The sequence below is a fragment of the Dryobates pubescens genome, chromosome 17 (assembly GCF_014839835.1).
Source record: "Dryobates pubescens isolate bDryPub1 chromosome 17, bDryPub1.pri, whole genome shotgun sequence".
NCBI classification, from domain to species: domain Eukaryota; kingdom Metazoa; phylum Chordata; class Aves; order Piciformes; family Picidae; genus Dryobates; species Dryobates pubescens.
Window position 1 is genome coordinate 12,733,165 of NC_071628.1, and position 12,979 is coordinate 12,746,143.

General features: G+C 42.4%; 1 protein-coding gene across 2 annotated transcripts in view; it reads left to right on the forward strand.

The window, feature by feature from the left end:
• The window catches only part of FBN1 (fibrillin 1), a 153,437-nt gene extending 141,407 nt beyond the window's left edge, over window positions 1–12,030 (forward strand). For both annotated transcript variants that reach the window (XM_054168756.1, XM_054168757.1), the window contains 8 exons: window positions 115–240; window positions 453–575; window positions 1,476–1,592; window positions 2,365–2,493; window positions 3,333–3,452; window positions 6,615–6,846; window positions 7,865–8,039; window positions 10,693–12,030. In XM_054168756.1, the coding sequence (XP_054024731.1) occupies window positions 115–240; window positions 453–575; window positions 1,476–1,592; window positions 2,365–2,493; window positions 3,333–3,452; window positions 6,615–6,846; window positions 7,865–8,039; window positions 10,693–11,082 (1,412 nt within the window). In that variant the 3' untranslated portion in view covers window positions 11,083–12,030. The remainder of the gene's footprint in view (window positions 1–114; window positions 241–452; window positions 576–1,475; window positions 1,593–2,364; window positions 2,494–3,332; window positions 3,453–6,614; window positions 6,847–7,864; window positions 8,040–10,692) is intronic.
• The last annotated feature ends 949 nt before the right edge of the window (window positions 12,031–12,979 follow it).

Here is a 12,979-nt window from a genome sequence, read left to right on the forward strand (position 1 = left end):
TATGTTTTTCGTGTAGGATGTGTGGGGGTTTTTCACGTCAGGTCACAAGAATCTGTTGGAGCTCTGTAAAATCAGTTCTTGTTCCATTGTGAACCAACCCTCATTTAATTGCAGATATTGACGAGTGTAAGGTTATTCATGATGTCTGCCGTAACGGAGAATGCATCAATGAGAGGGGATCTTACCGCTGCCATTGCAACATTGGCTATACTACAGATTTAACTGGCACTCTCTGCATAGGTAAGTTTTTCATTATGATGTGTGTACATAAAGTTTATTACTAAGTGGTGAAGATGGAAGTACAAAGATTTTGAAAAAAGGGTAAAGAAGAGGTCATTCAGCAGAATGCTTTGGGAACGTTGTTCTCCTCCTGAGAGCTCCTGAGTATTTTGAAAAACATTATCGCAAATCTTAGTTATCAGCACTGAGGCATCTGGTTTTGCTTCTTCTAGATTTGAATGAATGTAATGAGTCCCCCAAACCCTGCAATTTCATCTGCAAAAACACTGAGGGGAGCTTCCAGTGTTCATGTCCGAAGGGCTACATCCTGCAGGAAGATGGGAGAAGCTGCAAAGGTAAAAATCAGAAAAGAGAGTTTACTGCAGAGACTCTGTGTTTCACAGGCAAATACCACATCAAGGACATCTGCATGATGTAAATCTGTCTCCTTGGTTCATGTGAGGATTTCCACTGAAGACAGTGGAAGTGGTCTTCACAAGATTGAGCTGATGTTTCAGTTAGTTCTTTGATCATCTACATGAACAGTAGATCCACAGGACTTTTGCAGGGAGATGACAGCTAATCTTAAGAGACTTTGTGACTAATAGTATACATAATTGGTCTTATTTTGGTAAGTATGCTGCTTTAAGATGTATTTCTCGGCAGTAAATATATCTTAATAGATGCAAACACAAATGTGGTTTGGAGGACATTGTCCAGCACCAGCAGAATCTTGATTTGCCAGCTCTGCAGCTGAAAAAGTGACAGCAGGAGAGATTTCAAAATATTCATTATATTTTCATTTATTTATGTATCTTGGTAGCAAAGATCTGAAGGAGACCACACAAGTAAGAGCAGCATTGATAAACTTGGCATGGGAAATGACAGTGTACTTTGTGATTAGCATTTAAATACTCCTTTTGGAGTAAGATCGTGCTTCAGTACAATACTGTTTTGCACTCTGCCCCTGCTTCTCACGAAGATGGTGATGTCCTGTTTATTGACTTCTGTAAGAGCAGACATTTATTATTATAGCAGCATCATTCAGACAGATGAGAGTGCTGTCTGTAATGCAATTTTAGCATGGACACTAATATATCTCTGAAGTCCCATTCGTTACATGTGGAGCTTCATGTGAGAGGCACATGTGAGACATGGATTCAAAAGGCTTTATTTGATACATTAGTTATTGGCAGCTGAGTTGTCATCCTCCACAGGGAGTGTAAGTGAAAGGTGTTTTCTTGGTTTATTTTTAGATCTTGATGAATGTGCAACAAAGCAGCACAACTGCCAGTTCCTTTGCGTCAACACTATCGGGGGGTTCACTTGTAAATGCCCTCCTGGATTCACTCAGCACCATACAGCCTGCATTGGTGAGTGACATGGGAATGTAGACACAGGTTTGGGATTTATTACTGACATTTTTTTTTCTGGAAGCATTGTAGCAACAAGGTGAAATCGACTTCCCCAAAAAACCCAAATGGAAACATAGGCCACATTCTGATCCCAGTCCCACCAGAGCAGAAGGTGCAAAGAGACCCTCCCTCCTACCTTCCCTTGTTTTCATAATCCAAAGCTTTGGATTTTGCATTTGCAAGAATCAGCAAAATCACCAATTTGTGATTTTTGCCTTACCCTTTGATACCTATTGAGCAAAAAAGTAGTTGCATTTCTGTTCTTGAGGTTCACTGCACGACTTGCATTAGCAACCACATCAAGGCTTTTTGAAGAAAGCGGCATGAATGGGCCAGTCCTGCAGCTGTACCTCAAACAGACACCCACTGCAGCTGTGGAACAGCATTACTTCTTGCAAAACACTCACGCTGCTCTGCAAATTGGGTCCTGCTTGTGGCAGTTGGATGATCCTGTGATATTGGTGTGAATTTGGGGGTGCTTGAAGATTGAAACATCAAACTCCATATTCTTGGTGAAGAAAAGGAGTGTTTCCCTTCCCTTAACAATCATTAGTGTTTTCAAATTAAAAAGGAGATAATGTAAGCTCTCCTTTAGTGCAAAGTGAAAAATGGAGAGCACATTAGGACAGCTGTGTTACTGGTGTTCACCTCAGGTCACAAACTCTTCATTGTTAGCATTACTTCACAACAAGGAATACAGAAGTAACACTCAGCCTTTGGTTTCCTCCAGATAACAATGAATGTGCTACTGAAATTAATTTATGTGGAGCGAAGGGCATTTGCCAGAACACTCCAGGAAGTTTCGTTTGTGAGTGTCAGCGTGGCTTCTCACTCGATCAAACCGGCCTGAGCTGCGAAGGTAGGTGGAGCATACGGTGCATTCAGTCTGGCCTTCTCTTGCTTCCCTTCATCTTCTCTCAGCCATCCTGTCAACCGGGGAGGAACCTATAAAGTAAGCACCAAAATCTATGGAGTAAGCATGTACAGAGTGAAGGGGAGTGAGGTATAGAAATTTAGCAACAAGACAGTGTTTGTCTCCTGGACCTGAATAGAGACGTCGCAGGGTGCTAAGGAGATGGACACCTATTTTCTGAGGAGAGTTCATTTTAGTCTGGAATGGTTTTGTTGAAGCATTTTTGGTTCAGTGAAGTTCTGTTGAATCCTGCATAGATTTCTGAGATGCTTGCTAGGAACAGATAGTCTTGCATCACAAAGGTGACCTGCTAAAGAGAGAGTTAAAGGTCCTGGGGGCTTTATTCCTTTGGCTCTGTAGAGCCTTCTCCTGGGGTAGAATTTTATTTGCTTTGAAAAGAAATATTTGGGGATTCCTGGGTTGGCAGTTTGGGTAAGAGCCAGAGACTGTCTGCTGTGGAGCTGTGAGCTTTAAGGAAAATACGATCCCAAATACAAATGGCTTTCTGCTGTCTGTTCCATAGCAGAATACAAGAGCTCTGAAAATCATGTCTGAATTGGAGCTTTCAGTGGTTTTCAGCCCTAAATTACTTGCTGTGGAGCCAGAAATCCAATCCTGAAAGGCCTGAAGTGGTCTCCCAGCACTGGTCAGGCTTTTGGAAGATCCTGAAATGCATCTCTCTATATATGATGTATGAATATGTATGATTTTTTGTAACATGCTTTTCAAGTATAGTATAATCTGAGCCTTTCTCCCAAAACTCAGAGTGTATCTCACCTTTTTAGATGTTGATGAATGTGATGGAAACCACCGGTGTCAGCATGGCTGCCAAAATATAATTGGAGGATACAGGTGTAGCTGCCCACAAGGATATCTCCAGCATTACCAATGGAACCAGTGTGTTGGCAAGTCACTCTTTAGAATTCATCCATTAAAATGTTACCTTTGCTAGCATCAGGAAGTGAAGGACAGTGGTGCAGTTCGTTGTGTGTTACTTACTCGATCATAGTTTAGTAAATTCAGCAGTTTCATTACAAATGCATGCTCCTGTGAAAGGCAGAGTGGATGTGAAGCACCTGGTAGCCCATGTCCTCACTCCACAAGTGTTTAACCACAAAATTATCCTTGTGGGTGATAGATGTTGTCTTTAACTTTGAGGGAACTTGTGTTACTCATGGAACTTGTGTTACTCATTTTGTGGTCTGAGCAAAGGAAGTCTTACTCGGGCATATAGCAGTCTCTGCTAAGACACCAGGTCCTTTCTGAGAGCTGATGCTAGGTTGAACCTGGAGGACTCAGAACCACAAGTTTGGATTGTTAAGTTGTAAAATTAAATTTCTAGCCTGAAGCATCTAAAATTCTATTAGAATCACGCTTGATATGTGCTTATATCATTCTTGCAACGCTGACAGGAAATCAACTGTTTGAAGCCTCTTCTCTGTACAGAATTAAGTATTTGTCATATTTGAGCAAAGCTGCTGCTGTGCCTGAAGATGCTTTGGGATAGAGTTTATCACAAGTGCTTACAGGACAATTCTGTTGTTATAAATAACAAATGCTAGTGCTCTTTATTTATGTTAAGTAAATACATTGGTAATTCAAATGCTTATTTCTTCCCTACATAAAGTTTGGTTCTATCCCAAGCCTCTGAGCCCTCGTAGATGAAATTGCATGTACAGAGCATTGATGCTGGATATGACTTGGGCAGGCAGAACTGAGTCCTCTGCAGAAGTCATGGGAAAAAGTCTCTGAGTGTTTCATGAGTTTAGCATGTAGCATATTCAAACAAGAGAAGCATGAATAATTTTTCCTTTCATGACAGTTATGTGTGTTTGTAGTCATATTTAATGGGCTTCATACAAACTAGTCCTGTGTGGATACCCAGAGATGTGTTTGGTGACCTCTTTGAAAACAGAGTGCTTCATAACTCTTTGTTTGGCTTTCTTTGCTTTCAGAACATAAAAATGTCTTTGCTTGTTATCACTGTGGTGCTCTAGGGAGGTCTCTGCTTTTAATTATGCTTACCAAACCTCCTGGTATTTTGTGCAGTCCTTGCTGTGACGTTTGTTTGCTTACACTCCAGTACTCTGCCTGTAACATACAAGAGAACAAGGAGGGAGCACAGATGTGGTGTTTTGGGATATTAATTACACTAGCAGTGGTTAGTGCTTAGCCCATTGGCTACTGCTTAGATTTGACTCAGGGAATACAGTTTCACATCCACAAGCACTGGTATTTCGCCCACTGAAAGAAAGGCTTCAGCCTTGGCACCACAACTACTGATCACCAGAAACTTCACCAGGGAAATTTCCACTGAGAACCACAACTAGGGGAAGACTCAGCTAGCAGTTCCACCCTCTTGAACTTGAGGCAGTTCAGGCAGAACCCCAAAGCTGCAGGGAAGAAGGCTAGTTTTCCTCCATTCTCATGGCACCTCTCCTTCCTGCTGGAGCTAAGCATGGCAGAGCTGTGTGTTGCAGAGCACAGGAGAGCAAGGCTGGTGCCTGATAGCACAGCTCACACAGAGGATGAGGCTGCCTTAAGATTTTTCACTTTTCTTCCTATTTTTTTTCTTGCAACAATCACTGAAAAAATGGAAACTAACCTCACTAGTGTCCACACTCTTGCTGCTAAGAAGTGAGGCAAAGGGAGCATATCTCCTTCTGGTGTAGTAACTTTCTGTGGCCCAAATGTGCATTTATGATGTGGACATATTGCCGTGTTAGGTGTGACAAATATTGAAATATTGCTCTAAGTTAATGGGAAAACTCTTACAGGCTTCAGTAACACAAAATTCATCCCTAGGCTTTAATACCTTGTGGTCTCCACATGTTCACATTGCAATGTCTGTAACTGTATATACTTAAGATACTGATCTAGATCTCCTGGGCATACCACAGGGGAAGAATCAGCATAATAGGTTTTTCCGTGACAGTTCCTTATATGCCTTGGCAATCCCAACTCTGCAAACAGTTTGTGTCTTTTTTAGCTTATTTAATGAAGTGTTCAGAGGCTTTTGATGTTGCTGCAGCACATATTTAGATAATCACTGAAGAATGCTTTGGTTCCTCCCATGTCTTGTACTGTGTGTGACTGCATCCCCTGCCCTGGCAATTCCATAGTGCACCATGCTGTAAATCAGGCTGCCAGAAGCAGAGGCATTGCTTTTAAACAAAGAACAAACAGCCACATTGTTTGGAAAAAGACAATAATGATCTGCATCAATACTTATTCTCCTGTAACCTGGATGCTTGGGTCAGAGATGCTACTCTGTGCTTTACATTTTATCCATACAGCGTCCAGATGGCTTTTCTTGAACGTGTGCACACACACGCAACGTACACATGTAGCTGCTTTATCACAGAAAACGTGGAACAATAGCATTTGGAGTGGTTCAAAGCAATTTGCCACATCAGACCAGAAAAATGCATATCAGCTACGTAAAAAAACAACCACACAACAAAAAAATCATGTGCAGTAAAGAAGCCTGAGCTGACCTTGAACCCCAGTTCACACTACAGTGCCACACTTGGGAAGAGAGCTGGTCCCGAATGTGGCAATCTTTTGTATCTACAGTTGCTTTTATTTTTACTTTACTACTTTTATCCTGTGCCTTACCTGTCCCTCATATTTAAAGGTGAATGTGTAGGGAGGGATTTTCAGTGTCTGGAAAGGTGTCAGAGCTTGACTTCTCACTCTTTTTTCTTTAATGTTGAACAGCATTGTGAATGTGGGATTACTGGACCAGTTTGTCGGCTCTGCAAGGTTTTACTCTCGTTTCTGGAACAAAACAACCAAAAAAAATTTGCCTTCTCTGCTTTCCAGGGCATGAGCTGATGTGGCATGTAAAATCTTCTGTAGAGCAGCCCAAATGTTACTCAGTTGTGCGATTGTAGTAATTTCCTAGCAACTGCTGCCCTAGCCAAGGGTGACACCAGACCCTGCTTTCCTTTTCTGTCCCTCTGATGTGGCAGCACGCTTTGCAACAAACAGGACCTTTCTGAAGGGCTAGGCTGGTCTACACCTGAGAGTAAAAGTTAATGTGCTATGTCCTGCTTCTCTTCCAGATGAAAATGAATGCCTCAGCGCACACATTTGTGGAGGAGCATCTTGTCACAATACGTTGGGAAGCTATAAATGTATGTGCCCTACTGGGTTCCAGTATGAGCAGTTTACTGGAGGTTGCCAAGATATCAATGAATGCGGTTCTGCACAAGCCCCATGCAGTTACGGCTGTTCAAATACTGAAGGTGGCTATGTCTGTGGATGTCCACCTGGTTACTTCAGAATAGGACAAGGGTAAGGGATTCTCATTTTAAACTGACAGACCTAGAGGACCTAACCTGCTCCTTTCTCTGTAGTGTGGAATAGTATAACCAAGAGGATTGTCTCCAATGAAAGAGAGGGACAGGGCTGTGGAGGTGCTCAAGGGCTGGATGTACCCACTGATTTTGGAGAAGAGAGGGGAGAAAAGTAACTAAGGAGGGGGTAGAAATGTGGTTTTAATGCTTAATGAAATTTAGTCAGGACTACCAGATTCAATCACCTCTTTTAAGCTACTGCTTTCACCTCTCTCCTGCACACCCCAGCAGCTTGGCATGTTCTCTGAGCTTGCCACTTGGGAGCTCACACCTTCACTGTGGATTGTGGGGTATCATTTGTCTCCTTTAAAAACAGCAACATAATAATAAGCCCCCCACTGGCTCTAAAGATAAGTGGCTTCACCCATTAGTTTTAATGACAATTCTGTGTACTCTAGTGTCCTTGTGTGTCCCACATTCTTCTGTGTTCTAAATGAATTATTTATGGTTTTTTGGTAAATATATGCTTTATCAAGAAAATGAATTTTCATTTGGCCCAGTGGGAATGTTAGGGCTGTTCATCAAGAAGAACCAAGTGACTCACATGGAAAGCAGAAAGATTGTGGCTTAAGTTTTAAAAGTGACTAAAAGCTTTGAGCTCCATTAATGAAAGGCCTCACTTTTCAGCAGTTTCTGAAAATTGGTGTCTTTTAACGTGTTCCAGGCTGGATCACAGAAATACTAACAAATTCTCATGGCTTAAGTCTGTGTTTTTAAAACTGTTAAATATTGGCAGGTCTCTCCTGGGCAAAGCCTTGAGGAGCCACGTTCTTGAACTCAGAGGTAGCTGCATTGTGATTCAGTGAGAATTTTGCCCATTGACCTCGGCAGAAATCTTTCCTAGGAAATGAATGCAACACAATTGCTTTATTATTTGTGTTCACAGTCCCCCAGATTCAGCTTTTGATAAGATCTGTGTCTCACTGGAATTAATTTTTAATTTCTTCCTTCCTCAGACACTGTGTTTCTGGAGTGGGGCTAGGCAAAGGTCAAGGACAAGAGCTTTCACTCAGTGGGGAAGTAGATGACAACTCCCTCTCCCCAGAAGCTTGTTATGAATGTAAAATCAATGGCTATCCCAAGAGAGGAAGGAAACGCAGAAGCACTAATGAAACTGCAAATGAAGCAGAGGTAACTGACCCTTTTGGGGAGAAAGGGTTTGTGGTTGTCTTGTGAAAACCAGTCTCAGAAGAAGGTATGCCAAGAGACACTCCCACAGGAAAAATGTACACTCCAAATAAAATAGACCAAAGAGCTGGGTTTGGTCTTAGGGGCTTTCTGCCATTAAGTAAAGGTCATCCTCTGAAGCCCCTGCATACATCATATCTATGTTCCATCAAACACTAAAATAAAGGTCCATCCAGCTGTCTGGAGAGCAGTCCACTTGTCAGCAAAGCAGGCTCTTGATGTCAGAGGCCTGTGGGTGTGTAAAACCATCGTGTAAGCATATGGCCAGAAAGGCAGAACATAGACCAAAACCCAGCCCAAAACATTTCTATGATTCTCTGTTGGTCAGAGTAAATGAGGGCCCTGCCAAGCAGCATTGTATTGTGTGTCTGTGGCTGGAGCCCTCTCCAAAGCAAACACAGAGCCCTGGACACAAACACCTCACCTGCAACAAGTCCAGGCCCGTGCAGTCTGTCACCTAGGTTGCTGTCCTGGGGCCAAGGCTGCCAGTGTTCTCTGCTGGCCCAAGCAGCAGAACAGGAGGCAGAGCTTCATTTGTCATTGCTGGGAAATCACTGGTGACAGAGGCAGGTTTCCATTTGCTCCTCATCTGCTGCAGTGCTCACACAACTCCATTTTTTCCTAGCTGTTGTCATTAGGGGTTTTTTTATTAACCAAATATTAATACATGGTTTCAGGACTTTCTCAAAAAGCATTAAACCAGCTTCACCAAACTTCTGCTGGGGTTGGTTCTGAATTGAGCACAATGGGATGTAGGTGGTTGTAAATGCCCAGGGAGGTGGTGGTCGCCATCACTAGAGGTGTTTAAAAAGAGACTGGATAAGGCACTTAGTGCCATGGTTTAGTTGATTAGATGGTGCTGGATAATAGGTTGGACTTGATCTCGAAGGTCTTTTCCAAACTGGTTAATTCTATTAATTCTGTAATTCTGTTTGTTCTTCAGCTGGGCTTCCAGCACCAAATCTCCCAGTATGAGTGCAGAAGTTGTGGTAGAAGCATTCTCTTGTAATGTATAATGTAGTCCTCCTCAGACAAAATGCAGACTCCTGGCGTTACCTGGGGAGTCCCACATTGGCTTATTTCAAGTCAGAATTGCCCTGACTGCTTATCCAGTCCAATTTCAGCACAAGTCAAAGGATTGAAACCTTATTGTTTGTATTAGTTATACATGGACTTCAGCAGACCCTAAATGGCTTGCAGGAGAAGTGTCACCAAGTCCATAGTCATTTGGCTTCTCACTTGTTCCTCCAGTCCATGGTGAGAGCACTGTTACAGGTGAAGGGATCTACCCTGACCAGAGCAGCAGCAGGGCTCTAGGCTGTGCAGGGTTTGTTGTTCAGCTGCTGGTAGATGTCTGGGTGCACAAATGTGTATGTTGCATTCAAAATATAACCCATTGACACTGAACTCTAGCAGAACATTGCCACACCATCGCTGCCCTGAGCTAAATATCACCACTGTCCTGTTCATGTGGACATTCTGTGGAGATCGCTATTCCACACACAAACACAGGGGATTCAGGAGCCCGCTAGCAGTTCCTGTTGGGTGCTCAGAGCATTCTGCTCTGCTGATAGGTGAAGGCAGGAGACTGCTTTTGCCCAGAAGAGTGTGGGCATTCGATTTTGGACAGAGTGGGGTCATAAACCACATTTCCTCAGTGTGTTTCAGTACTCTCTGTGACAAGTGCTGGATTTGTCTCAGAGGTGACACAGAGCTTCTCTTGCTTTCCAAATGACAATGCTAGAACTGATGTGCTATATGAATGTTATCATCCTGCCACTGCAGCATGACTGTTGCAAAGGGGACTCAGCTGGGAGCTCAGTAATCATCACTCAGAGGTGAGGGGTGATGCTGCTTTTCCAGCACCCCGCTGCACCCACAGACAACACTAGCTCCACACCTAAGAAAAGTGAATCTTGCACAGCAGAAAACTCCCAACTGAAGGATGTGCCTCCCCCACGGACCTTGCTCTCTTCTGCATATTGTTGTTCTTTAATAAGAGGAAATGGCCTCAAATTGCGCCAAGGGAATTTTAGGCTGGATATTAGGAAGAACTTCTTCACTGAAAGGGTTATTAGGCATTGGAGTGGCTTACCCAGGGAGATGGTGGAGTCCTTATCCCTGGAGATGTTTAAGAGTCATGAAGATGTAGTGCTTGGGGACATGGTTTAGTCAAAGACTTGTCAGTGTTAGCCTAATGATTGGACTTGATGGTCTTAAAGATCTTTTCCAGTTTAGGCAGTTCTGTGATTCATTCGTTTGTGGTTCCTCTGACAGAGAGGAGGAGTATGCCTTTGCTGCTGTTTTGTAGACCTGTTGCAGACTCCAGGCATGGAGAGGCTTTTTCAGGCAGCAGGATGTACACACAGATGCACGTGTGTCTCAGGCTCCTGTTACCCACAGAGGAACAGTGACAAAGGCCATACTTTAACCTGACAAGTCCTAAGCCTGTAATAGTGGATCTGACTGATGATATTACAGAACCTGCTTTTAGAAATGTAATTAATACTCAGTGAGGTGCGTAAGAAATTCATACGCACAGCAGGTGTGAAACACTCCCTGACAAAGCCATCTGACACTGTTTGCTCTTGTGCAGGATCAGCAAGAGCTGGAGCCGCCAATCAGCCTTGCCAGCTGGGATATCGAGAAAGCAGCAGTCTTCTCCATCAACATCTCAGATCTCAGTAACAAAGATCGCATCCTGGAACTGCTTCCTGCCCTCACAACACTGACAAACCACAACCGATATTTAATTGACTCTGGAAACGAGGACGGTTTCTTCCGAATCAATAAGAAGGACGGAATAAGTTACCTTCATTTCACAAAGAAGAAGCCAGTGCCCGGAAACTATTCATTACAAATCAGTAGTATTCCACTCTATAAAAAGAAAGAACTTAACCAGCTTGAAGAAAAACATGACAAAGACTACCTCAGTGGTGAGCTGGGAGATAACCTGAAAATGAAAATTCAGATATTGCTTCATTAATTCATCCACCAAAGACCGAATAATGAAACCAAAGATAGATAGGTAGGACTGAATACTCCTCCCGATCAGATTCTCCATATCATAGGTACAGTCTTACATGAGTACATTTGTATGAACAGCACTATTATATTATTACATAAACAAGGTACAGGATGAATACCCTAGCTCAAACCAACCACTTCCTCAGGCTTTTCAGTGTAGCTGAGCTACCTTGGTATGTTGAATCTTGAAAACTGGGACTTTGATTATGGGAAGGTGGCCGCTGATGCTGAGACACGCCGTCGCTTCAGCGGAGGTACAAGAACGTGCTTTCAACTGATGGGACAGCTCTATTTTTGTAATTCTTAAACTTTGCTTCTCCAACTACAACTTACTAGGTCAGCCATTTATGATATCCATTTGGTGCTAGTGAATTTTCAACCTAGATTTATAAATGCACTGTAATATTTACACAACTTAGAAGCCAAAATTGCCATTATTCAGTCTAAATACTTCAATCAACCAAAGTTAGCTCAGTAGTTTATCTCAGTTATGCCTATAATACATTACATGTAAATTAAGTGTGTGTATACTGTAATCATGCTATTTTTATCAATGAAGCATTTGTAAACTAGATTAATAATACCCTTAATGTGAGGGTTTGTAATGGTGCTTATAAGACCAACTACTTGTTAACTGTATACACAAACCTGATGATAAAGTTTCTGTGACTTGCCAAATGCACTGAGGTCAGTAGGGACCATTAAACATTCTCAAAAGTCAGATGACAGTCAGTGCCATCCTACACCATGACGTGATGTAACGTGTCAGGAGTACCCATAGTCATTCATATCAACAAGGGTTCAATGTCATAAATGTCACAATAAAACAGTTGTGTTTTTTAGTTTATTCTGTGGCCTCGTGTTCTTGCTCAGAGTGTGGTAAACTGCATCCATACGTTGCAGGCACTGTCACTAGGGTTGGCTGCGTGTCTGCCTGCGTGCACAGGCCATTTCTAGGTGTGCTGCTGCCGTTTGATCATTCTTCGTGCAAAGGAGGAACAGAAGAAATAACAGAAACCTTCACAAACCTAAAAAGCACTGGACCTTGGTCAAATTGCTGTGTGGCACCAGAAAGTTAGGACATTTCTAGTGGCTTGACCTGAATCATCCTGTTGATAAGTAACTTTGAAAGCCAAATCATGCATAAGTGAATGTAAAATCCTTATACAGAAAACACGTTTAATTGATCTGAAAAGTCGTTTGCTACCTTTATGATCTTCCATTATTTTATCCCTGCTTCAACAGCTATTGTCCAATAATCTAAGGCTGAAAACAAAAGGATAATCGAATACCAAAAGCCATCACAAGTTGTAGCTGGTGTTTAATATCAAATGAATTATTTGATGGCACGATTGTTCCTGTCTCCACGAGTGCTGAGTGTGTCTTGCGGCAACAGCAGCAGAACACTGTCCTGAGATGTGCTGCTATCAAATCTGGAAGAAGAAACGAAGCAAGTGACATCACTGGAACTGCTGATTGGACAGCCCTGCAGTTGATAGAAGGAAGATCCATTGAGCTCGAAAAGCTTTGGAAGGGAAATGTACTGTAATAATTCACCCCAAGTTGTACTATTTTCTGTAATTAGATCTCAGCTCTCTTGGCTTTTTTTTCTGCATAACAAATACATAAGAAAGCCCTTGTGCACAGGGCTACTTTTGATATTTTTAATAGACCATGTCTGGATTTTATTTATTAGTATGCCAAAATGTTGAACAGTGTATTTTTTCCACATGTTGCATAACTATGGTGAAATACAATCAGAACTTTACAGTTGTAAATGGCATTCTTATTTCATAAGGTTGGGGGTGATTTTTAGTGCCAGTGGCAGCGTGCAGGATCATATGGTTTATAGTTAA